This window comes from Anolis carolinensis, chromosome 3 (assembly GCF_035594765.1).
Source record: "Anolis carolinensis isolate JA03-04 chromosome 3, rAnoCar3.1.pri, whole genome shotgun sequence".
In the NCBI taxonomy this organism is placed as follows: Eukaryota; Metazoa; Chordata; class Lepidosauria; order Squamata; family Dactyloidae; genus Anolis; species Anolis carolinensis.
In genome coordinates, this window is record NC_085843.1 from 282729635 (window position 1) to 282755584 (window position 25950).

General features: G+C 42.2%; 2 protein-coding genes across 5 annotated transcripts in view; one reads left to right on the forward strand and one right to left on the reverse strand.

Moving 5' to 3' along the window:
- Positions 1-25950, forward strand: part of iqcg (IQ motif containing G) — a 60787-nt gene that overhangs the window by 16500 nt on the left and 18337 nt on the right. Inside the window, exon 1 of one of the 3 annotated variants that reach the window (XM_062976897.1) lies at positions 19696-19776. The exons of 1 other annotated variant lie outside the window; for it this stretch is intronic. In XM_062976897.1, the coding sequence (XP_062832967.1) occupies positions 19742-19776 (35 nt within the window). In that variant the 5' untranslated portion in view covers positions 19696-19741. Of the gene's footprint in view, positions 1-19695; positions 19777-25950 lie in introns of those variants that run through there. One more of the 3 variants, XM_003226967.4, reaches the window with a different exon arrangement.
- Positions 11822-19538, reverse strand: rpl35a (ribosomal protein L35a). Of its 2 annotated transcripts, none has more exons than XM_003226959.4 (5): positions 19426-19538; positions 14909-14950; positions 14460-14612; positions 12696-12840; positions 11822-11880 (listed from the first exon to the last, which is right to left on the reverse strand). In XM_003226959.4, the coding sequence occupies exons 2-5, from the start codon at positions 14917-14919 to the stop codon at positions 11857-11859; spliced, it is 333 nt and encodes a 110-aa protein (XP_003227007.1). In that variant the 5' UTR covers positions 14920-14950; positions 19426-19538; the 3' UTR covers positions 11822-11856. The 2 variants fall into 2 exon arrangements, with proteins under 2 accessions (XP_003227007.1, XP_008118221.1); XM_008120014.2 differs by having other exon boundaries at positions 14909-14935; positions 19426-19535.

Consider the following 25950-nt stretch of genomic DNA (forward strand, 5'->3'; position numbering starts at 1 on the left):
TTCGCTTATCCAACGTTCTGCTGGCCTGTTTATGTTGGATAAGTGAGACTCTACTGTATTACATTATTAGCATAGCACAATACAGTGTTCCCTCACTACTTCGCGGTCCGCTTTTCAAGCCCTCGCTGTTTTGTGGTTTTTTAATAAACGCTAAAATAATAGTATAAATCATAAAATAATATTATAAATTCCCTCTTTCTACTTCCTTCCTGAGGAGAAGCCTATGTATGGATGGAAGGAAGGAAGGAGAAGCCAAAGGGAGAGAAAAGGAGACTGAAGCAGCTTAATTTTTGCCTCACAAGGCATGCACGTGCTTGAGAGGCGAGGAGGGGACAGAGATGCTACTTGCCAAGTGAGATTGTAAACAACACAATATTTTCCCTACTTTGTCCCTACTTTGTGGATTTTCACTTCGCGGGTGGTCCTGGAACATAACCCCCACAGTAAGTGAGGGAACACTGTATAAGTATTAACTTCCTATATTGTACTATATGACTATACTGCAATATTGTTAGTAATATTACATATAATATATAATGTACAATTAAAATAGGAGCCCCAGTGGCGCAGTGTGTTAAAGCGCTGAGCTGCTGAACTTACAGACCAAAAGGTGCCAGGTTTAAATCTGGGGAGCGGAGTGAGCACCCGCTGTTAGCCCCAGCTCCTGCCAACCTAGCAGTTCGAAAACATGCAAATGTGAGTAGATCAATAGGTACTGCTCCAGCGGGAAGGTAATGGCGCTCCATGCAGTCGTGCCAGTGGCCACATGACCTTGAAGGTGTCTACGGACAACGCCGGCTCTTTGGCTTAGAAATGGAGATGAGCACCAACCCCCAGAGTTGGACACGACTGGACTTAACGTCAGGGGAACCTTTTCCTTTATAATAATAATAATAAAACTTTATACCTGCTCCATCTCCCAAAGGACTTGGGGCAGCTTACACTGGGACAGGCCCAAAACAGAATTACATCACTACAAACTAACACAACAAAATCACACATCTTACAAAAGTTAAAATAACTTAAAACATAGTAAGCCCAAGCAGTAGTCAAGCACCATAGGCCTTGGGTCATTTTAACGGGAAATAGAAACCTGCTGTAGATCTTCAGAAGCTATTTCTTCATTTAAGGTGTTGGCTTGCTGGCTGATACCCAAACGGGGTGGTCTAGAGATGTCACTGCCTTGGTGCTTTCATTATTGGCTGCTACTTCCCGGTGGCTGTCAGATGGTGCAATACTGGCGAAACAGTATAATTTCTCCAGCGGTTTAAGGAGTAGACATCCTGTGATAATACATGTTTCATTAAGAGCCACATTCACTGTTGTAGTGGTGATATGTGCTCCATGCTGGCTGGGCATGCGTATTCAGCAGAGTAGCAAAGCGCAAGGGCAGATGTCTTCACTGCCTGGCTGTGATGGTCAGCTTTTGTAGGATATTATTTCTAGCACCCACTTTTTGCTTAATAGTCAAGCAGTGCTTCTTATAAGTCAAGAGCACAATCCAGAGTGACTCCCAAGTATTTGTGTGAGCTGCAGTGCTCCAATGGGATTCCTTCCAGGTAATCCTCAGAGCTTGAGATGCTGGTCTGTTCTTAAAGTGAAAAGCATATGTTTGTGTTTTAGATGGGTTAGGAATCAGCTGGTTTTCCCTGTAACAGGCAATAGTTTGCATTAGCCGGGTAATAGTCTGGAGGAGGAAGGGATGCAAATATAATGTGTAGAGCAGGCCTGGGCCCTCCTTTGTTTTGGACTCTTAACTCTCACAATTCCTAACAACCTACTGGCTGTTTTGGACTCCCACAATTCCTAACAGGCTCTTAGGAATTGTGGGAGTTGAAGTTCAAAACACCCGAAGGGAGAGCCCAAGTTGGCCCAGGCCAGTTCTAGCATCAAAATATGTCTTTGGCCCAGGCTGTGGCGCAGGCTGGTGAGCAGCCAGCTGCAACAAATCACTCTGACCAAGAGGTCATGAGTTCGAGGCCAGCTCGGAGCCTACGTTTGTCTTGTCTTTGTTCTATGTTAAGGCATTGAATGTTTGCCTTGTATGTGTAATGTGATCCGCCCTGAGTCCCCTTCGGGGTGAGGACGGAATATAAATACTGTAAATAAATAAAATAAATAAATTTGTGGGAGGCATATCATCTTACAGCACATTTTGTCATAGTTTTTCAAGGAATATCTCATAATTGAGTCTCAACCCATTCAACTTAGGTTGTGGCAGCCACAAAAGCAAAGTTTCTGGAGTAGAACAACTATTTTCAAAGTAACGGCCACACAATTAAATAGGAAATAACACTTTCAAACCAGTACAAGATTTTTTAATATTCCAGGCATCTTGTTTGACAGGGAAATTCCTGTATCCACATTTTTTAAGATGATGGGGAAAAAAGAGTTTAAGTCACCAGCCAGCTCTGGAAATACATTAGGTTTCCGTAGGCAGCGAAGTCATGCTCTCTCAGCCTCAAGAGAAAGGCAAGAGCAAACCTCTGTAAAAAAGCAGATTTGGGCTACTAGGAATGTATATCGCTACAAAACGCCTCCACATTCATGGCTCTACTTGGCAGCTTCAAACACAGAGGCTTAGTCCAGCAAGAGTTAATCTCAAATAAGTTTCTCTGGAAGCATACAAAAAACCAAGAAAGGCAGAACCAAAGGCCTGCTTGTGTTGCAGAGGCTGGCTCTGAATCTTAACCAAGTTTCCTTAGACTGGGCCTCTCATAGTACTTAGCTGAGATACATACGCCACATAAAATCGGCCCTCTTGGGCAGAGAAAACTAAAAACCATGGAGAACTACAACTCCCAGGATTCCATAGCATGTCAAATGGCATTTATTAATTCTACAGTGTGAATATACAGTACCTTGAAAGACTGTTCAATTTCAGTTCAAGCAAAGGCTTGCAAAGCTACTCTGACTACATTGTCCAAATATTAGCCTAAAAGTCCACTTTTAAGACCTACACATACACAACTCATCAGCATTGCAGGAAAACAAGGAAGCCTTGGGAGTGGTTAATCAATAAAGAAAGGCAAACACTGTGTTTTGTGTGTACTTTGTGGTTGATGTTCCCAGGGGGTCAGGTCACAGGAGCCAAAAGAAAGAGAAACCTTTGGAGAGCTTCCAATGAGAAATATCCACGTTTGGTATCAGAAAAGCACTAAGCTTAATGCTAGATGCAGAAATTGCCCTGCAGCCTCTCCTTGGAGCAAAGTGAGTACATGGGGGGCCCCAATGATTTCTGTGGCCCTCAATACCCCCAGGCAGCATCTACACTGTAGAATGAATCTAGTTTGCGGTCATCTTCACTGCCACGGCATGGTGCTATGGAATCCTAGGAGCTAGAGAAATTACAAATCCCAGATTTCCATAGCTTTGACTGATAGCATCAAAGTGCATTCATTACAAAGTGCAGATGCAACCTAAGAACACATGGAAAGCATAACAGGAACCACAAAAGAAAATATCTGGTAAGAATAGGAGCAAGTGAGCCAAACCACATGCTACAGGCAATATCCCCACCTTGAAAGCTTTTAGCATAACTGTCAAGGACAGAACGCCACAAGATTCAAAGTAACAGAGTTTATTAGATTACAGAACTCAAAAATGCCCGTAAAACACAAGGGCCAGGCAGTTTTTGCCTTTAGGAGCAAAAAGGGGCAAAAGTAATTGTTCAAAAGATAAACCGGATTAAACCGGAGTTTAATCCGGGTAAAAACAAACTGCTTGCGTCAGCCTGGGTATAAACGAAACGAAAGCCAAGGAACAAAAGGTACAAAGAATGCAACTAATTGGCAGCAGATTCCTCTCTGCTGCCAACACTGTGCTTAGAGTAACTTGCGTCGCTCCCCCACACACACAGCAGACAGGATCTCCAACACGAGTAAAACAGCCAAGGATTGTAGCAGTTGAGTAGACCAGTTCCGTTCCGTAGATCAAAGCCAGAAGCAGACGTTTGTAGTTTTTCCAAGTCCAAGAAGGGGGGAAGACAAGCCGTGGTCAGTTCAGTCCGAGTTCTCAAAGCAGGAGATGGCGTCCGTCAAGAAGACGACGGAAGGTCAAGCTAATAAGAGTAAGCACAGGTTTGCACAAACAAATGCCCACACAATCCCTCCCGCCGTCTGACCCTGGATTCCAATCAACTTACGTCACAGCACAGGAAAGCACACAAGTCTTCAGGGAAGCGTCCCACACACACACGGATCCCAAGCGTTTGCCCAGATTACCTTGCCCAACGCAATTTGCAATTGCTCCCAAGCCCCATTTTATGCCAGTTACAAATCTTCATCACTGTCAGCTGTCCTCCTTAACCCGGGCGTTTCCTCATCACTTTCCTCGTCAGAGCTGGAACACCTCTGACTACGCCCAACAGCATCTCCAGCTGTGGATCCCGTCCCATCCCTCCAGCTAAACCATGGGTCTAATCCTGAAGGTCCCCATTCATCTTCTGTCCCATCATGGCCAGTGGCACCCACTTCCTCCCTTACCCGAGTCCAATCCATCTCATCCTCCTCTGAGCTAACCAGCCCCTCCTCCATTCTCTCCGTAAACCCTTCGAAAGACTCCTCGTCAGATGGTGCTGCAAATATGTCTCGCAGTCTTTTTCTCTCTCGCTCCTCGAGAGTATCTGACTCTCGAGGAGTCTTACGCCCACGTCTGTCAGTAACAGAGCCATGAGGCTCAATCATAACACTATCCCCTCTCACAAAGGCCTCCTCCCCCGATGGCGGAGAAGTGGCAGTGATACCCTCCGCTATAGCACCACGACGACTAGAGGTATCAAGTTTCAACAGTGAACGATGAAAGACTGGATGGACCTTTAAACTAGACGGTAAACGCAAACGAAACGCAACAGAAGAAATCTTTTTAACGATAGGAAAGGGACCCAAATACCGAGGCGCAAACTTTCCCCCAGCCTGTTTAATATGTTTGGAAGATAACCACACCAAATCCCCTTCTTCCAACTCCTCCCCTGCCTGCCTGTGGCGGTCAGCCTGAGTCTTCTGCGTTGCCTTAGCTTCCAACAGTAAGCGACGGGCAACATCATGCAATGCAGCCATTTCCGAAGAGCGGTACACAGGGTCCGAAGAGACCACATTGGTCGACGGCGCCACACCTCCCCGTGGGTGAAAACCATAAGTTAGCTCAAATGGCGTATGCTGACTAGACGTGTGCACCGCATTGTTGTAAGCAAATTCCGCCACCGGTAACCACTTTACCCAAGCCGTGGGTTGATCTAAACAAAAACAACGCAGATACTGCTCTAAGAGCCCATTAACCCGTTCCGACTGTCCATCCGTTTGCGGATGGAAAGCTGAAGACACGTTTAACTTAGTCCCCAAACACTCATGGAAGTGTTTCCAAAAGCGTGACACAAATTGCGGAGCCCTATCTGAAATAATCACCTCGGGTGCTCCGTGCAAACGATAGATGTGCTTTGTAAATAGTAAGGCCAACGTAGGGGCCGCCGGAATGGTTGAACAAGGAATAAAATGAGCCAGTTTACTAAATAAATCCACCACCACCCAAATACAAGTATAACCCCCAGACTTAGGCAAATCTGAAATAAAATCCATGGAAATGATTTGCCATGGCCTCTCCGGAACAGGTAAAGACGATAACAACCCTCTAGGGCGCCCAACAGGCGTCTTACTCTGCTGACAAACGGCGCAGCTGTCACAAAAGCGCAGAATGTCTTGCCGCATCTTTGGCCACCAGTAGCTCCTGGTGATAAGCTGTACGGTCTTGAACCTGCCAAAGTGCCCAGCCATGGGTTCGTCATGGTGGGCTCTAATCACCTCCAACCTGAGGGTCCCTACTGGTACGTAAACCTGCCCCCTACGCACCAATACCCCGTCTTGATCCTGGAGATGCGGCAGTATGGTACGGTTACCTGCAGAGAGCAGCATCAGTTGCTCCTGAGTCCACACATCATCCTTCTGAGCCTCAAGGATCTGGTCATGTAACCCAAGCTCATTATCTACAACACACAGAGAGGCAGTAGGCAAGATGGTCTGACATACTACCTGCTCATTGGTCTTAAATTCCGGCTTGCGGGATAAAGCATCGGCCCGCAAGTTTGCCTTCCCCTCCACGAACTGCACCTTGAAGTTAAACCTGGAGAAAAACAAAGCCCAGCGGATTTGACGCTGGTTTAACTTCTTTGCTGTTTGCAAGTGCTCTAAGTTCTTGTGATCAGATCTGACCACGATCTGGTGCCGTGCCCCTTCAAGCCAGTGCCGCCACACCTCAAACGCCACCTTAATCGCCAACAACTCCTTCTCCCATATGGTATAGTTCTGCTCGAAGGGTGTTAGTTGCCGCGAGTAAAATCCACAGGGACGCAAGGTCCCTGAGGAATCCTTCTGAGACAATACAGCCCCCAACGCGTAGCTAGAAGCGTCCGCTTCTACCACGAACGGTCTGTCAACATCAGGATGGGTTAGTATGTTGTCCGATTGAAAACTAGACTTTAGTTGTAGAAACGCCTCGTGAGCTTCCCGCCCCCACACAAATGGCTGTTTCTTGCGCAGAAGCTGCGTCAAAGGTACCGTGAGCTTTGCAAAATTCGGAATAAACTCCCGGTAGTAATTAGCGAAACCCAAGAACCTTTGTACATCCTTCTTAGTCCTCAGCTCCTGCCATGAGTTGACGGCGTCAACCTTATGTGGGTCCATTTTAAGTTCCCTACCTGACACTACATGACCTAGGAACTCCACTTCAGGCACATGAAAGACGCACTTGGAAGCCTTGGCGAAAAGCCCATTAGCCCGCAGTCGGTGCAGAACCTGCTTGACATGTTGACGATGTTCTTTCTCGTCCTTAGAAAAAATCAAGATATCATCCAAATAAATCACTAAAAATTGGTCAATTAGGTCCCTGAACACATCGTTCATGAACCTCTGGAATACCGCAGGAGCATTACAAAGCCCAAAAGGCATGACTCGGAACTCGTGGCATCCGAAACACGTGTTAAATGCCGTCTTCCATTCATCCCCTTCCCGTATACGGATTAAGTTATAGGCCCCCCGCAGGTCAAGCTTGGTAAAGACCTTAGCCCCTTGCACCCTTGATAACAGTTCCGAGATTAAAGGGAGCGGGTACCTATCCCGAATGGTGTATTTGTTTAGGATCCGATAGTCACAGACCAGCCTAAGTTCCCCAGTCTTTTTGGCTACAAAGAATACTGGTGCCGCAGTTGGAGAACTAGATGGGCGAATAAACCCCTTGGCTAAATTTTCATCTAGAAACTCCCGCAAAGCTTGCCTTTCCGGTACAGTCAAGGCATACAGCCTCCCTGCTGGCAGTTTCGCACCTTCTGCCAACTTGATGGCGCAATCATATGGCCTGTGCGGTGGTAATTTGTCCGCTTCTCTTTTACAAAATACATCAGAGAACTCCCCATACTCAGCAGGCACTCCCTCCATATCAGAATGAGTAACATTTAGAGTGCAACAATCCTGCCTCTTTAAGATCACTTTACGTGTTGCCCAATCTACTTGTGGGTTTACTACAGCTAGCCAATCCATCCCCAGGATCACATCATATCTAGGCAAGCTCGTAATATCCCACACAAACGTTCCCGTTACTCCCTGCACCTCCCACGTTACTGCTGAGGTTTCATGGTTAACCACCCCAGTCTCCAGCAGTCTCCCATCTGCTCCTTCCACCCACACGTCGCATGCCTTGCGCACTCTAGGAATGCCATGCTTCTTAGCAAACTCAATATCTACATAGGAGACCGTAGCCCCTGAGTCCAGCAGTGCCAAAGTAGAAACAAGTTCCCTTCCCCCAACAGATAATGTAATGGGTACGAAAACATGCTTCCTCCCCTCAGTTGACTGCTTGAGGAGCCCTAGTGCGTTGGACTCACGTCGCACTAGGGCTGGCCTTTTCCCGAAAGCTGGGAAGGTTTCACATTACAATTTTTGGCAAAATGCCCAGCATTCCCACAGTACAAACACAAGCCCAGCTGCCTCCTACGGCTCTTTTCCTCTGTAGACAGCTTTTTAAAGACCCCAAGCTCCATGGGCTCTTCCCCCATCACCACAGGTGCCCTGGTTACATGCATGGGTGGCGCACACATTGCTTTTGAGTGTTTACGAGCCTCGAACCTTGCGTCTAAACGCAGCACCTTAGCTACTAAGGCGTCCCAGCTTTCAGCCGGCTCCAAGCGTGCTAATTCATCCTGGAGCATATCACTTAACCCGGCAGTAAATAAAAGCATGAATGCATTTTCCCCCCAATCCAGCTGGTGGCGATACAGGTTAAACTTATTTAAGTAATCCAAAACAGTCCCCTTTCCCTGTTTCAACCGATACAGAGCCCACCCAGCGTTCTCCGTGCGGAGAGGATCCCCAAAAGTATCAGTTAACAACTTTTTGAAATTATTCAAATTGTCCTTGACTGGGTCATTTCCCAAAATTAAATTAGTGGCCCATTGTCCTGCGGGACCGGTCAACAAACTCAAAATAAAGGCCACCTTGCTAGTGTCTGTAGGAAAAGCATGAGCACTGAGCTGAGAAAAATAAAGCTCCACTTGTGCCAAAAAGGTTGGCAACTTGCACCTGGTTCCGTCAAAGCGTTCAGGAGTCAAAACATGTCCTTTCACAGCCTGAGCTGTTTGGCTAACGGTAAAAGCCGTTTGCAATTGGTCTACTTTGGCCCTTAACTCATCCATCGTCTTCCTGACGGGTTTATTGCTGCAATAAACTTTTTATGGGCGTTGGGCAATCTGTCAAGGACAGAACGCCACAAGATTCAAAGTAACAGAGTTTATTAGATTACAGAACTCAAAAATGCCCGTAAAACACAAGGGCCAGGCAGTTTTTGCCTTTAGGAGCAAAAAGGGGCAAAAGTAATTGTTCAAAAGATAAACCGGATTAAACCGGAGTTTAATCCGGGTAAAAACAAACTGCTTGCGTCAGCCTGGGTATAAACGAAACGAAAGCCAAGGAACAAAAGGTACAAAGAATGCAACTAATTGGCAGCAGATTCCTCTCTGCTGCCAACACTGTGCTTAGAGTAACTTGCGTCGCTCCCCCACACACACAGCAGACAGGATCTCCAACACGAGTAAAACAGCCAAGGATTGTAGCAGTTGAGTAGACCAGTTCCGTTCCGTAGATCAAAGCCAGAAGCAGACGTTTGTAGTTTTTCCAAGTCCAAGAAGGGGGGAAGACAAGCCGTGGTCAGTTCAGTCCGAGTTCTCAAAGCAGGAGATGGCGTCCGTCAAGAAGACGACGGAAGGTCAAGCTAATAAGAGTAAGCACAGGTTTGCACAAACAAATGCCCACACAATCCCTCCCGCCGTCTGACCCTGGATTCCAATCAACTTACGTCACAGCACAGGAAAGCACACAAGTCTTCAGGGAAGCGTCCCACACACACACGGATCCCAAGCGTTTGCCCAGATTACCTTGCCCAACGCAATTTGCAATTGCTCCCAAGCCCCATTTTATGCCAGTTACAAATCTTCATCACTGTCAGCTGTCCTCCTTAACCCGGGCGTTTCCTCATCACTTTCCTCGTCAGAGCTGGAACACCTCTGACTACGCCCAACAGCATCTCCAGCTGTGGATCCCGTCCCATCCCTCCAGCTAAACCATGGGTCTAATCCTGAAGGTCCCCATTCATCTTCTGTCCCATCATGGCCAGTGGCACCCACTTCCTCCCTTACCCGAGTCCAATCCATCTCATCCTCCTCTGAGCTAACCAGCCCCTCCTCCATTCTCTCCGTAAACCCTTCGAAAGACTCCTCGTCAGATGGTGCTGCAAATATGTCTCGCAGTCTTTTTCTCTCTCGCTCCTCGAGAGTATCTGACTCTCGAGGAGTCTTACGCCCACGTCTGTCAGTAACAGAGCCATGAGGCTCAATCATAACAATAACTGAGGATAATTTCTTGTTTCCCGGCTCATTTTGGAATTATTCTCCCCCCAAAAATAGTCACTTTCAAAATAAGACATGATACATGTGCATGATGAAAAACTTTTATCAAACTCAATCTGTTTTAGACCCGGCCACTAGTTGTAATATTTCAAATGGCCAGAATAGTCAGATTTATAGTTCTACCCACTAATGGCACCAGTCTTTTGATGCCTGCCTTGGTGACCTTACTAATATTTACTGGGACAAGAGGGCAAGGTCTCCTTTGCCTGTTCAAAGCCGGAAGCAGAACTGTCCTAAAAGCGAAAATTCTGCACACCAGGTCAAAAGGCATTCTAGGTATACTCAGGCCTAGGTATTTACTTAATACTTCCTGATCCCAGAAATGGCTTCTTTGTGGAAGCGTGGCAAAATGCAGGCTGCAAATTACAACCAACATCAGTGATCAAAAGCTGACCTCTCTGGGACAATAGCTGGATCTTGTTTATTTGTTTTTTTGGACTGCAGACATTGGCCTGGAGATTCTGTGTTAATTTTTTTTTAATTCTATGAAGCTTTATTAGTAACAGAAACAAAATCCAGTGCTTGGTAACTGGTGAGACTATTGCCCATGCACAATCCAGTTCATAAAGTACAGACATCCCTCAATTATTCCACCAATTCTGCATCCAAAGATTTCAACATCCATGGCTTGATATAACGTAACACAAAATCCAAAATGCAAGCTTAATTTTGCTATTTTATATAAGTGCTACCATTTACTGTCATTGTATACAATGGGATGAATGTTCAAAGTGGCTCTAACAAGTCTCTTCAACATGTAGCATGAAAAGTAGAGGTCTACAGCTATTTGCTTGTCCCAACACAAAGACACGAGGACGCAACTACCCATATGTAGGGTCAAAATAAGTTGAAATACGAGCAGTCACAAGTTACAAACATCTGACTTGCATCTCATACTCAAGGGGGGAAGAGACAAATCTACCCCTCGGAAGGGAAATTCACTCCTGGAAGTTATTATAATGGGGAAAAGCTTCCACTTAACCTTTATTGCCAATCCTTGTTTCCACAACAAGGCAAAATGTACAAAATGCAATTCTCACAGGGATGGAAAGCGAGGTAAAGTCTTCTGAACAAGAGCACAAACAGCAAAAGAAACATTACAGGGGTGTAGGCCCTTCCCTACGCTATCCAAAGCTATTTGGCTGGAGGTGCACCTAAAATGTACCTGTTCTGACTTGCATACCAATTGCAAGCCTACAGAATCTTGTTTGTAACTTGAAAATTGCCTGTAAATGGAAATCGGCTAGTAGATCAGCATTAAAAAAAGTAGGTGGACTCTTGGGCCATAAAATTCAGTACCACTGCTGCTGATACAAATTAAAAACTGGATTTAAAAAAAAAAAGTGGTTCCCCCTGCTGGTAACAGAGCCAAAATAAAGATGCTCCTGGTCTCTTTGGAGTAGAATGAATCCTGAAATATTTGTTTGTGTGCAGCGAGTTAAATCCCATTCAGCCCACTGTAAAACTGTGCCCCTCTATTCTACTTTGGTCAAACCTCAGCTGGGATACTGTGTCCAATTCTGGGCACCATAATTCAAGAAATATATTGACTATGGGAAGCCTTAAGTCAGGCATGGGCCAACTTTAGCCCTCCAAGTGTTTTTGACTTCAACTCCCACCATTGTGGGGGTTGAAGTCCAAAACACCTAGAGGGCCAAAATTGGCCCATGCCTGCCTTAAATCTTCACAAATAGGAATACTAACACTGGAGACTGTCATAAATGGGGATTACAACTTTATTTTTAAAATCTGCCACTTTAAAGCCTTTAGCAGCAACAAATACTTTTTCTACCTCCTTTTCAGAAAACAAATCACCATCTTTCTGAAAAACCGGGAAAGAGAACAAAAGGCAAGATAAGACCAAATATACAAAAGTGGAATATATTTTGAATTTTATTTTCAGCTGAAACTTAAACTCTGGATGGGTACAGCATCTACAAAAAGAAACAATGAAAAGGGAAAGTTAGGATTCACAAGGAACAACAACAGAAGTGTTCAATAAATAGCAAAGAAAACCAAATACTGTACTAAACAATACTTTATTATCTCTGCCACAAGACAGCAATCTTTCACATGACTAGAACCTATAGTATTGCAGGGATTGACAGACTTTTACTCAGTACACTCTTCCTGCACATATCGGAAGTGTCCCAGCTCCCTTGGCTTGTTCAGTACAGGGAAAGTGGATGGCTGCCTTTTCAATTAGCATTAATAAAAGGCAAGAAAAACATCTCACTAGAGCTCAGAAGGATGAGAGGTTTTCATTCTATGTGTAACACCAATAACCACCCATCAATACTGCTGTGCTTGAACCACAATTCAGATATTCCCAGGAATGTTTGCAGAGCTGAAGTCCAGCTCTTTTCCCTTCTTCTCAACTACTTTTACACTTCCTAACAGGATAAAGCAGATTGACAACTGCATAACAAGAGTCCAGCAAGAATAAAATTAAAATCCTGACACAGCACCATCTAGCCCTAGCAGCTCCTTACAGCTTTCCACATTGTGAAATACACAACTGCCAAGACCCACAATATAGGAAAATGACATTAGACAAGTAGTACACACATTCTGAACTACTCACAAAATCTCCCTGCTCATCTTTTTGTTTATAGTGAAGAAATAATGTACACTCCATCTTTCCATTTATCAAAAAAAAATCAATAGGAAGTATATAGTTGTTTACTTTAAAGATGAGCCTATTTTTGACCTAGGAGATTTAAGCCTGCTAAAGATCTGTTATGCTCACCACTCGGATCCTGTGTCCAATGGCTTTGGCGGGCAGGTTGGACCGGAACTTTGCTCGCACCATGCCGCTGTTTCCATGGGCACGGGTCACCTTCCCCCAGATTACCCGGGTCCTGTTGGGTTTGCCACCAGGAGTCACCGTGTTGCTGAAAAGAAATAGGAAAACCACTAAAATCAATCACCTCACCTCTATGCTTTCCTAAATTCTACAGCTGAGGAAACATATGTGTGTCTTTTAAACATGTGACCAATCTGTTTGTAAAGCGAGTATAGTGGCTATATTGGTCTCACCGATTCACAGATTTGAAGACTGGGCTTTTCATTTGCTTTTTAAAACTGGGATAGTACTAAAATTCTGTCAGGAGCATACCAAAGGGAAGCTTTAGCAGGCAGAAAAGCATTACATCACCAAGCCAGTAGTAAACAGTGAGGAAAGCATCATCAGCAAACAAGCAGAAAACCAGACACAATACATTTAACTGAAGACTGATTTGTGGGATCAGAAATGTTTGGAGGCTTGGGGAGTTGGATTTTGAAATATCTGTATTTGCATATATGTACAAAATGAGAAAACTTGGAGATGGGACTCAAGTCTAAATATAAAATCCATTTTTGTTTCATTTATACCAGGCATGGGCAAACTTCAGCTCTCCAGGTGTTTTGGGTTTCAACTCCACAATTCCTAGCCTCAGGCCCCTTCCTTTCTCCCTTCAGCCAAGAGGGAAAAGAAAAGGGCCTGAGTCCAGAAATTGTGGGAGATAAAAGTCCAAAACACCCGGAGGGCCGATATATACCCTATATACATGGTAAAGGTAAGCAAGAAACAGTTTGTGCACACTGAACTTTAAAAAAACAGAAGTGTCACTATCTCAGCCACCTTTGTGAACAATTCCAAATGTGTTAATTCTACGGTACCTAAGTAATGCTCAAATCATATCTTTAAAATCACTTTGAATTGAAAAACTAGTCTAAGCAAAACTACAAAAAAATTGTTGACTTAACCGACAAAGTCATCTCTTGTTAATTAACTTCCCCTTTTCAAAAACAACATAAAATCATAACGCTAAACATAAAAGAAAACCTTTCACCCTTTCTCTCCTTACATTCCTCATAGTCAGTAATACTAAACTGCAACTAAAACAAATACAACCAATGCTCCACTTTTGCTGGGATTAGTACAGGACCTGCACAAAAGTGAAAAACTGTGAATAAAAATTTTCTAGGTTCTGACAGAATTTGACTGCAGGCAGCTCCCAAGTTACAAACAAGACAGGCTGTATAGGTGTGTTCTTAAGTTGACTTTGTATATAGGTCGGGACAGGTACATTTCTAAAGTATCAGCCAAAAATATGTATTTTTTAGCTTTGGATAGTATAGGAAAGAGTTAACACCCCTGTGGTGTTTGTTTTGCTATTTTCTGTTCAAAAGATTTCACTCCTCTTTCTGTCCATATTTGTATTTTTCTCACTCCTGTTCTTAACTATGAGTTGTTTGTAAGTCAGATGTTTGTAGCTTGGAGATTGCCTGTATGGAGTTGCATTGCAGCGCCTAGTGTCTCCTAGAGAAAACATGTTTACTTAAATCCATAAATAATAAGATTTGCAAATGTGGAAGGCTAATTGTACATGATGGCGAATTTTTGTTTGAGACCCAAATGCATACATCTTGAGACAAAGTAAAACATGCCCTCTAAGCGATAGCAAAGGCTAACACTGATATGATTAAAAGAATATGCACAAAAGACACGAGTGTGAGGAGTGCTCACTTTTTTGCTTTGTAAACATAGGCACACTTCTTGCCTAAGTAGAATTCTGTCTCATTGCGAGAATAAACCCCTTCAATCTTCAGCAGAGCTGTGTGCTCCCTCTGGTTTCGAAGGCCTCGCTTGTAGCCAGCAAAAGTGGCTTTGGACCACAACCTAAGGAAGAAAGCACACACAGAATGAAATCCCAGCCAGGCCAGCAAGCTACATTACAACACAAGAGAAGGCAATTCCATATGGTTTTTATACCTCATACATCTGATTGTAAGGGGAAACTCCATAATGCAATTTTTTAAACATTCCATAATCCCTTTGCAGTTTATAAGGCAGTGCTACTACTTTATATCGGTGACACACTGAAAGCCTCTACAATAACTCAAATATGTGAGAGATGCATAATATATAAAAGTATCTTATTAAAAAAAGAATTTCCAGATAAAACACTCCCCTACCTGCCAGTCATGGTATTGCTTGAAGTCCTGTCCCCAGCAGGCCTGGAGAAAGGAAACACAAGGAAGGTAAAAATGGCATGAGCAGGGCTCAGAATCAGCCTAAAGAACCTGGTTGGTGTAACCTAATTCCTGTTACCCACACACAACTAACCAAGAGATTTTGAAGTGACCTGATGTACAACTTCTTCTTTAAATTAGCACAATTGACTCCATCCAGGAAAGACTCACTTAAGGTCCAAATGCTCTATTTACCATTTCCCCCACCCTCACTCATCTTTTAATTAATACACACCTTAATGCCATTAAAAACAATGGAGTTGAAAGAGCAATAACTGTTTGATAGAAGATGAGATCAGTGACATTTTTGGCACTGGCAATGATAATTTGACGTTAAATATCTGAGTCACAAACTTCAGATTTGTATGTATGATTGCAAACATTGAGTAGTTAAAAAGCTGGCAGGAAGAAAATCAGTGCACTTGAAATGTACTGGAGAGTTCAGCAGATACCAGACTGCTAAAAGATATATTGATCTTAATTAAGGCCTAATTCTCACTAGAAGCTAAGCTGACTAAACCAAGTCTGTCATACTATGGATGTTTTGTGAAATGGCATAGTAGAAAAGAGGATAAAATAGTTAAAGAAAAATACAGGTGTGTTGATTCAATCAACCAAACCCAACTCTGCCATTCATATTGCCACATTGGTCAAAGCTGGTTTGATGCTGAAGAACAATAAAACCCTGCTGGTTCAGACCGAAGAAACTACTAGGCCAGCAACTTATTCCCAGATGTTTACTGAAATGCCTTTGAGAAACTCACAAACAGGGTCTTTCAGAAAGTGATTCCAAGGTAAATTTATTTATTTATTTACAGTATTTATATTCCGCTCTTCTCATCCCAAAGGGGACTCAGGGCGGATCACATTATACACACATAGGGCAAACATTCAATGCCCATAAACACATCAAACAGAGACCATAAAGGCTCTCTCAATACAAAGGTTCCATTTAGCTATCCAATCCTCACATCTTGTGGCAGTAAGTAGCCTAGAACATAGCAAAGGGTGTTATAAATAAGCATAATTGTTATTTCAGATGGAGCATTTCTTATCCGGGACTCAGAAATACTAGAATTGTCAACTGAGAAAGTTACAGCTTTGTTTTCTGATGACTTAGCACAAATATTATTTCATGCACAGAATTATGAAAAATATTATTAACAATGCATTTGCACTAGAGAATAAAAAAAACTTACTACCTGCCTCTCCTTGTGGCTCAAGGTGGGGTACAACATAGTTAAAACAAGACTATTAAAATACATTTAACAAGATCTGACTAGCGTATATGAAACTTTGTGTTGTCTACACCTTAGGGCTAATGCAGTCCTACACTACTTCTACTGTAATAGTTGAATGCTATGGAATCCTGGGAGTTGTTGTTTCATTAGGCAGCAGCCCTCTTTGGCAAACCTTGTAAAACTACAACTCCCAGGATTCCATAGCATTGAGCAAGGGCAGTGAAAATGGCATCAAAATCCATTAATTCTACAATGAAGATGCAGCCAGTTGTGAAATTTGTGTTTAGACTTGGGTCCCATTCCTATTATGTCAGAATTTAAAAACAGAATTAAAGACCCAACTCTTCTGGCAGGCCTACCCTGCCAACTCTGAATCATGAGTTTTTAATTTGCATTATATTGGCGCGATATGTTGATTTCTGTAACCTGTGTTTGGTGTATGTTCTTAATAATATCTATGTATTTTATGTTAATATGTCTTGATTTATGTCATGCATGGGCAAACTTCTGCCCTCCAGGTGTTTTGGACTTCAATACTGGTAGGCTGTTAGAAATTGTGGGAGTTGAGGTCCAAAACATCTGGAGGGAGGGCCAAAGTTTGCCCATGCCTGTTCTATGTTGTATTCCATCTTGAGCCACTGAGAAAGGCAAGGAGTATAAATAAAATGTATTATTATGTTGTCGAAAGCTTTCACGGCCGGAATCACTGGATTGCTGTGAGTTTTTTGGGCCGTGTGGCCATGTTCTAATTGCATTCTCTCCTGACGTTTCGCCTGCATTTGTGGCTGCTATCTTCAGAGATTCTGTTGGCAATGAAGCAAGTGAAGTGTATATATGTATCTGCAGAATGTCCAGGGTTGTCTGTTAAAGCAAGTGTGAATGTTGCAATTAGCAAGCACTGAGTAGTCTTGCTGCTGCAGTCAATCAGTGAGGTTATTTGTATAGAGGTGGTTACCAGTATCAAAAAACACCAGAATCCAGACAGTAAATAAGGAACATCACTCAGAAACAGAACTGCAGATAGCAAACAATCAAGAGCCAGTTAACACCTACCAGACAGAGGATGTCTCCAAGCAACAAAGGCCAGGCTACCTCTATGCAGATACCTTATAATTGACTTTGCAAACTTTGTGGCTTCTCAAATGCTATTCAAGCATGCTAACTGCAGCATTCACATTTGTGTTAAACAGACAATAGTTCTTTCTGCCACCCTGGATATTGTATATATTAAGGGGCTCCAAGTGATGTTACAGGAGACACAATGGAAAATTATGGAGAACAAATTTATGGAGAATAATAATAATCTTTATTTATATCCCACTTCTTTCCCTCACGGAACCCAAAGTGGCATGCCAATGTCATACAAATGTCAAACACATGTATCCAGACCAATAAGACAATAAATAAAAACATCTTAAAATGGACAATTTAAAAACAATATATATTCATGTGGCAAAGATTATGGAGAACGAAACTCCGTAATCAACTTATGATAGTGTTGCTGTGAGTTTACTGGCCTGTATGGCCATGTTCCAGAAGCATTCTCTCTTGATGTTTCGCCCACATCTATGGCAGGCACCGTCAGAGGTTGTGAGGTATATTAATAAGAAGTTTATTTTTATATATACAGTAGAGTCTCACTTATCCAAGGTTCTGGATTATCCAAGGCATTTTTGTAGTCAATGTTTTCAATATATCATGATATTTTGGTGCTAAATTCGTAAACATAACATTATTGCGTATTGAACTACTTTTTCTGTCAAATTTGTTGTATAACATTTTGTTTTGGTGCTTAATTTGTAAAATCATAACCTAATGTGATGTTTAATAGGCTTTTCCTTAATCCCTACTTATTATCCAACATATTCGCTTATCCAACATTCTGCCGGCCCGTTTAGTTGGATAAGTGAGACTCTACTGTAGTTTATATTGGAAACTAGGCAAGGTCCCACCCTGGACCTACCACAGATATATCAACCCCACTTGCCAAGTTTCCAAAAGACCTCACAACCTCTGAGGATGCCTGCCATAGATGTGGGAGAAACGTCAGGAGAGAATGCTTCTGGAGAATGGTCACACAGCCCGGAAAACGCACAAGCAACCTGGTGATCCTGGCCATGAAAGCCTTCGACAACAGGATTTATACTTTCCTTGGCCATTCCCCCCACCCTTATGGTATAAAAGTGTGAAAATGATTTTTTTTAAAGTAGATACAGTAGAGTCTCACTTATCCAAGCTAAATAGGCTGGCAGAACGTTGGATAAGCGAATATGTTGGATAATTAGAGGAGGGATTAAGGAAACGCCTATTAAACATCAAATTAGGTTATGATTTTACAAATTAAGCACCAAAACATTATGTTGTACAACAAATTTGACAGAAAAAGTAGTTCAATACGCAGTAATGGTATGTAGTAATTACTGTATTTATGAATTTAGCACCAAAATATCATGATATATTGGAAACATTGACTACAAAAATGGCTTGGATTATCCAGAGGCTTGGATAAGTCAGACTCTACTGTAGTTTATACTGGAAGCTAGACAAGGTCCCACCCTGGACCTACCACAGATATATCAACCCCACTTGCCTAGTTTCCAAAAGACCTCACAACCTCTGAGGATGCCTGCCATAGATGTGGGAGAAACGTCAGGAGAGAATGCTTCTGGAGAATGGTCATACAGCCCGGCAAACTCACAGCAACCCGGTGATTCCGGCCATGAAAGCCTTCGACAACAGAACTTATACTTTCCTTGGCCTTTTCCCTTCACCCTTATGGTATTAAAAGTGTGAAAATGATTTTTTAAAAAGCAGATAGTTAACATTATCTGTTCTGAACCGGGTTATATGAGTCTACACTGCCCTATAATCCAGTTCAAAGATAACCTGGGTTTTGTATGGCAGGGCTCAGGGCTGTTCCTTAAAAGCAGGGAAACCTCAGGCCGCGAAAATAGCCGGAATTGCCAGGTATCTCTTGCAACGCGCCAAAGAGGCCTGCCTTCCTTCCATCATCCCATGGAATCAGCCAAGGCGTAGAAACGAAACCAGGCCCGGCGGCAGCATCCGTCCTCCATCCGCGGCATCCCGCCGCCTTCCGCCGCCATCCCCGGCTCCTTCCACTCCCCGAACCCCGCTTCACCCGATGACCCGCCTTTGGAGCCGCTTTCCCCGCACTTTCCCCGGCTTCGTCCCCAAGAACCGCGCGCCCCCCTTCCTCACCTCAGCAGCACCGGCCCAAGATGGCGGCAGAAAGAGAGAGCAGCGCCGCCGTGCAAACTGGGATAGAAAAAAAATCGCCAGGACCCCTTCCTTAAGTTGGCTAACTCCTCGCCTGCCCGGAATATCACAACGGTTTGGGTATTTTTTTTAACAAACCGTAATTAGTACGACTTCGATGCTTGATTTCAAGGTCGATCTTTTATTCCGTCCTCACACATCTCATTACTTTGCGATGTAAAGATTTAAAAAAAATCAGGCTGCTATGAGGGCAGCCTTTTTTCCAATGTGAGGGCCCCACAGGAAGTTAGTGGTAACCATGGCGACGTCAAGCTCTGGCGTTGATACCGCTTGGTGAGTGTCTTCATGGGATTGGAACACTTGTATCGATCTGATAGGATTTTTCACACAGGAAACATTTGGGAGAAAGCAGCAGGCAATCCAAACCCAGAAAAGGGAACGCAATGAATAATATGGTGGACTGATTAGCATTGAATGGCCTTTCAGCTTCAAGGCCTGGCTGCTTACTGCCTGGGGGAATCCTTTGTTGGGAGGCCTTAGCTGGCCCTGATTGATTCATATCCGGAATCCCCCTGTTTTCTGAGTTTTGTCGCCCAGATTGTTGTCCTATATTGGACCTTTTCACGCCTTGGATGATTGTTTAATATTTTAATTATGTCTATTTTAAATCATGACTTGTTAATTTGTTTTTAAATGCATTCTTTGATGTCCTAACTATTGATTTTATGATATTATATGATTGTATGATATGTGAGCCGCTCTGAGTCCCCGCTGGGGAGATGGAGGTGGCATACAAAAATAAAATTATTATTATTATTTAAAATAAAACATTTTTAATAATAATAAAATTGCAGCAAGCAATCCAAACCCAGAAAGGGGAATGCAATGAATAATATGATGGATTGATTAGCATTGAATGGCCTTTCAGCTTCAAGGCCTGGCTGCTCACTGCCTGGGGGAATCCTTTGTTGGGAGGTGTTAGCTGGCCCTGATGGATTCATGTCTGGGATTCCTCGGTATTCTGAATGTTATTCTTCATTTATTGTCCTGTTTTTAGAGGGGTTTTTTTTTTAAAAAAAATACTGGTAGCCAGATTTTGGCCATTTTCATGGTTTTCCATCTGTTGAAATTGTCCATGTAGAGTACTAAAAAAAAATCTAAAATCAGGACAGCAAATAAAGAACAACAACAACAACAATAATAATAATAATAATAATAATTTTATTTTTGTATGCTGCCTCTATCTCCCCAACAGGGACTCGGAATGGCTCACATCTCATACAATCATATAGTATCATAAAATAATATCATATTCCTATATTTTTTGCAGATGAACAGTCTGCAAACCATCTGCCCTCAGTTTATAGGCAAACAAAGATAATTGTCTGACTCAGATCCAGTGTGTGCGTGTGAGCCCAGAAAAGGGAGGCCACTTTCATCTCAAACATCTCTCAGTGTGCTTTTAACATGACAAGCTATATAAAATATATCAAAATGTCTTCTTGTTTTGCATATCAATGTTGTAAGAAATCTTTCATAGGTAAGTCAATACTTTTGTATGAAATTAAAAAGAAATGATTATCAGCTGCAAGAAAATTAACCTCAAGTGACAGGATTATTCTTGCATCCTCTCGCCAAAGACATGCCACGAAGTGAGGCACTTAAATTATTCTGAATTTAATGCAGATGACTCAGATCAAATCATTAATTTATTTTTCTCCTTCATGGATGCCATGTTACCTGGAAGCTTGTTTAGATCAAGTGAATGGCTTTTAGGCTTCCTCCATGTGAAGAGGAAGAGGTTCGCTTTTGGAATAATTAGAATTATATGTCATGGGGGCAAAGGGAGGCTTCAGGATTTTAGAGGTGATTAGGCTGAATATATTGCGCCAAATTGCTATGTGTGTGTGTGTGTGTGTGTGTGTGTAAAGAAATCCTTGCAAAGTTGCTTGCAAAAGATCTCTGCAAAAAGGGAGCTGAGCTTTTGCAGAGGCAAACCACGCCTCAAACAATGTATCGGTTTGCTGGCAGATGGCTGGGTTTGTCAGTTGGTAATCTGAGCTTGCGGGGAGAGCACAGAAATGAAGAAGTTCTCTAGCTACGGTCAAGTAGCAGTTTGAATATGCTATGCTGTAAATAGAATGCTGATGTTATTGATCTTATGCAACTACCTGGACATTGTACGATTGCAGAACTGTTTTATATTTCAACTCAACAAGCAAGAGTAAAGTTCTTTTGTTCTTTCAATTCCTCTGCCTGGTGTGAGTCTTTTGCACATGGTGTTAACTGGACGCTGGTGGATTCCGCTATACTCGTTAATAGAATATGCCCAAAAAAGCTTGGGAACCACTGATAGATAGGAAGCTCACACTTGTTTGTTAGGTCAAGAACCAGAGTGATGTCAGAGTGGAATGGGTTGCAAAGTGAATTCAGGTGATTTTTCTCACAGTGCAGTAAAAGCCCAAAAGTACCCGCAAAAAGGATTTGTGTGGCAAGAAGGGGGGCTTGACAGGCATGTTCCCATCCCGGCCAAGATGGGCTTCCCACCAGATAATCTCTTTTAGGAAACACATGTGATAACATCCATAGTGTAGTGAAGCACCAAGGAATATTAAAGCCCTTGTAAAGCTACAGCACCCGGGACTCCCAGCACTGAGCCGCAACAGTTCAAGTGCTGTCAAACTGCACCCATTCTACAGCGTAGAAGCATCCTCAGAGGCCCTTGAGGGGTGAATGCCCTTTGTGGCCCAGATTGCACCAGATGTTCCCAGCCAGTCCTTTCCTGCTCTAGTGTTCTAACATTCTGTGAATAATCTAACCCAGGGGTCCTCAAACTTTTGAAGCAGAGGGCTGGTCCACAATCCTTCAGACTGTTGTGGGGCCAAATTATCATTTGAAAAAAAAAATACAAATTCCTATGCATACGGCACATGTCTTATTTGTAGTGAAACAACAACAACAACAACGAAAGAACAATACAATATTTAAAAATGAAAACAATTTTAACCAACATAAACCTATCGGGATTTCAATGGAAAGTGCTACTGGCCAATGAAATAGTCAAGTTAATTAGGATTGTTGTTGTTGTGTGACTTCAAGTCATTTCAGACTTTGGCCGAGCCTAAGTCTAAAATTAATTATTTATTTACTGCATTTATTTACTACATTTATATCCCACCCTTCTCACCCCGAAGGGGACTCAGAGCAGCTGTATGTACATACGATATACAGTAGAGTCTCACTTATCCAACACTCGCTTATTCAACATTCTGGATTATCCAACGCATTTTTGTAGTCAGTGTTTTAAATTCATTGTGATATTTTGGTGCCAAATTCATAAATACAGTAATTACTACATAGCATTACTGCATATTGAACTACTTTTTCTGCCAAATTTGTTGTCTAACATGATGTTTTGGTGCTTCATTTGTAAAATCATAACCTAATTTGATGTTTAATAGGCTTTTCCTTCATGCCTCCTTATTATCCAACATATTCACTTATCCAATGTTCTGCCGGCCCGTTTATGTTGGATAAGTGAGACTCTACTGTATTATATTATTAGCATAGCACAATATTAGCACTATATAATTCTATATTGAACTATACCACTATACTATTATATGTTATGTAATATATAACATATAATTAATATTATTATATGGTATTATTATTAGTATTATATTGTATAACATAATATTATTATCAATATCATATGTATATACAATATATTATATTATTAAAACTAATACAAAAATATATTATAAAACTGAGGGCGGGGGCCAAGTAAATGACCTTGGAGGGCCGCATCCAGCCCCCGGGCCTTAGTTTGGGGACCCCTGATCTAACCCTTCCAAAGAGACATACCTAGGATTTCTGGGCTGCAAATCAGCCTGTTTTCTTTCAATTGTCATCCACTGAGTTCACCAGAAGGAGGCACTGCAGGTTGAATTTGGAAATTTTCCTATTATTCTTTCAGAGGCTCAGAACAAAAAGTACAAGAAAAAAGGCAAAGACCAGTGGGATCTTCAAAATTCTTCTCCAGAACAACATCTTAAATGGGTTTGTTTGGTTCCTCCTCTCAGCCTTCCTTCCTGTCCAGCCAACAGGCCTTTGGCGATTGACTTCCATAGCAAAGGATTGACCTGTTGCCCATTTTTATTCTTATTGCACTTTATTCCTTTAGCCGGCCATAGTCTCCTTTGATTATGCTTTCCCCCAGCATTTTAATGGGACAATGGTTTTGTATCGTCCTCTCCCCGACTGTATCTGACACTACTAGCACTTTTATGGCCCAGTTCTTTTTAGGAGCCAACCCAGGATTTTATCAAGCATGTTTGTTTTATGTGATCTCATTTGTTTTATTACTTGCTTTATTGTTGATTGATTTGTTTTATTGTTGTGTTTTATATTGTCTGTTTTGCCTGGGCTTGGCCCCATGTAAGCCGCCCCGAGTCCCCTCGGTGAGGTGGGGCGGGGTATAAAAATATAATAATAATAATAATAATAATAATAATAATAATAATAATAATAATAATAATAATAATTATTATTATTACAGTGACATGGGCAATCCTGTCTTTCATGTTCAATGATATACACTCAGTCTTCTATGTGCACAAATTCTGCATCAGCCATCCATGGCTTTAAAATACTTCCTTCCTAAAGAAATCCAAAAAGGAAATCTTTATTTTGTCATTATATATATATATATATATATATATATATATATATATATATATATATATATCTCGTGTCAGGAGCAACCGGAGTTGCTTCTGGAGTGAGAGAATTGGCCGTCTGCAAGGACGTTGCCCAAGGGACGCCTGGATGTTTTGATGTTTTTACCATCCTTGTGGGAGGCTTCTCTCATGTCCCCGCATGGAGCTGGAGCTGATAGAGGGAGCTCATCCACACTGTCCCCAGGTGGGATTCGAACCTGGCAGCTTTCAGGTCAGCAACCCAACCTTCAAGTCACTTAGTCCACTACGCCATCTGGGGGCTCCCAGATTATATTATATTATATATTATAATATTATATTATATATTAGAAAGCCCACTTTACTGTGGCAATGTATATAACAGATCTTGAGCAGCCATAGACTTTGTTATCCATAGGCTGTCCTGGAACCAAATTTCAGGTAACACCAACTATATCTGTATCTTTACAGCTCTAGATCTTGTCTAGTTTCCTCATAGCTACCCTTCGAAGTTCCTCATCTTTATCTGATTTCTTGAGTGTGCTCTCCATTCTGATTAATGCTTGAACCAATCTCAAACTGTTTCTATGCCTTCACCAATGCTTTTGCCAATGTTATCCTTGGCGAAAGAATGAGGAAATATGGAGGAGCTGTCCTACAACCCGAAATTATTTGGTGTCATCCTGCCACACAGAATTATCTTTGCTTCTATTCTGACTCTTTGGAGCTTAAGTTGACGTGGAAAAAGGATTTGATACCCTCCAGCTGTTTCAGTTTAGCATAGACAGTCCAGACTAATCCTCTGTTGTTCCACATTTTCCAGCTGCTGTTAGAATATTCCAGTTTTTCCGTCTTTCTCCCATGCTTCCTCTTTGACCTCATCTTACTGTATTTGCTGCAATATGAGCCCAGGTTGCACAGGTAGTTTGAAGTCAATTTATTCAGTGAGGAAAACAGAACAACGAGAGGAGAAATCTTGCCTTTTCGAATAGACCCAAGGAAAAACAAACCGCTGCATCCTCTCCTAACTTGTGTTTTCTTCCACATTAATAACTTTTGCCATCTTGGCCAAACTCTGATGTTCCTTGACCATATGTATTCTGGTTTTCATCAGTGAAACATTGGAGCATGATTTGGGCCTGAATATTGTAGGTAATAGCTGGTAGTGATGATGATGGTAGCATCTGCATAAGGAATATAACAAACACTATCTTAAAATTACTTGTCACGGGTGTTATATAACCCATTAGGCTCAGCTTTGCTTATGAAAATAGTACAGCTGAATGCCAGAGGAACTGCACAGACATGGTCACCTACACACATATGACAGCTGTATGTAAGCACCCACTTCTACCAAGCTCTGGTATTTCTTAGAAATATATTTATTTATGTGGATTAGCATAACAGGAGTATAACACTAGTGATATAGGAGATAGGATATATATCCTATATATAACAATATATATAGGATATAGGATAAGTCTCACTTATCCAAGCCTCGCTTATCCAAGCTTCTGGATAATCCAAGCCATTTTTGTAGTCAATGTTTTCAATATATCATGATATTTTGGTGCTAAATTCGTAAATACAGTAATTACAACATAACATTACTGCGTATTGAACTACGTTTCCTGTCAAATTTGTTGTATAACATGTTTTAGTGTTTAATTTGTAAAATCATAACCTAATTTGATGTTTAATAGGCTTTTCCTTAATCCCTCCTTATTATCCAATATTCGCTTATCCAAGCTTCTGCCGGCCCGTTTAGCTTGGATAAGTGAGACTCTACTGTACCAACTGACAGTGA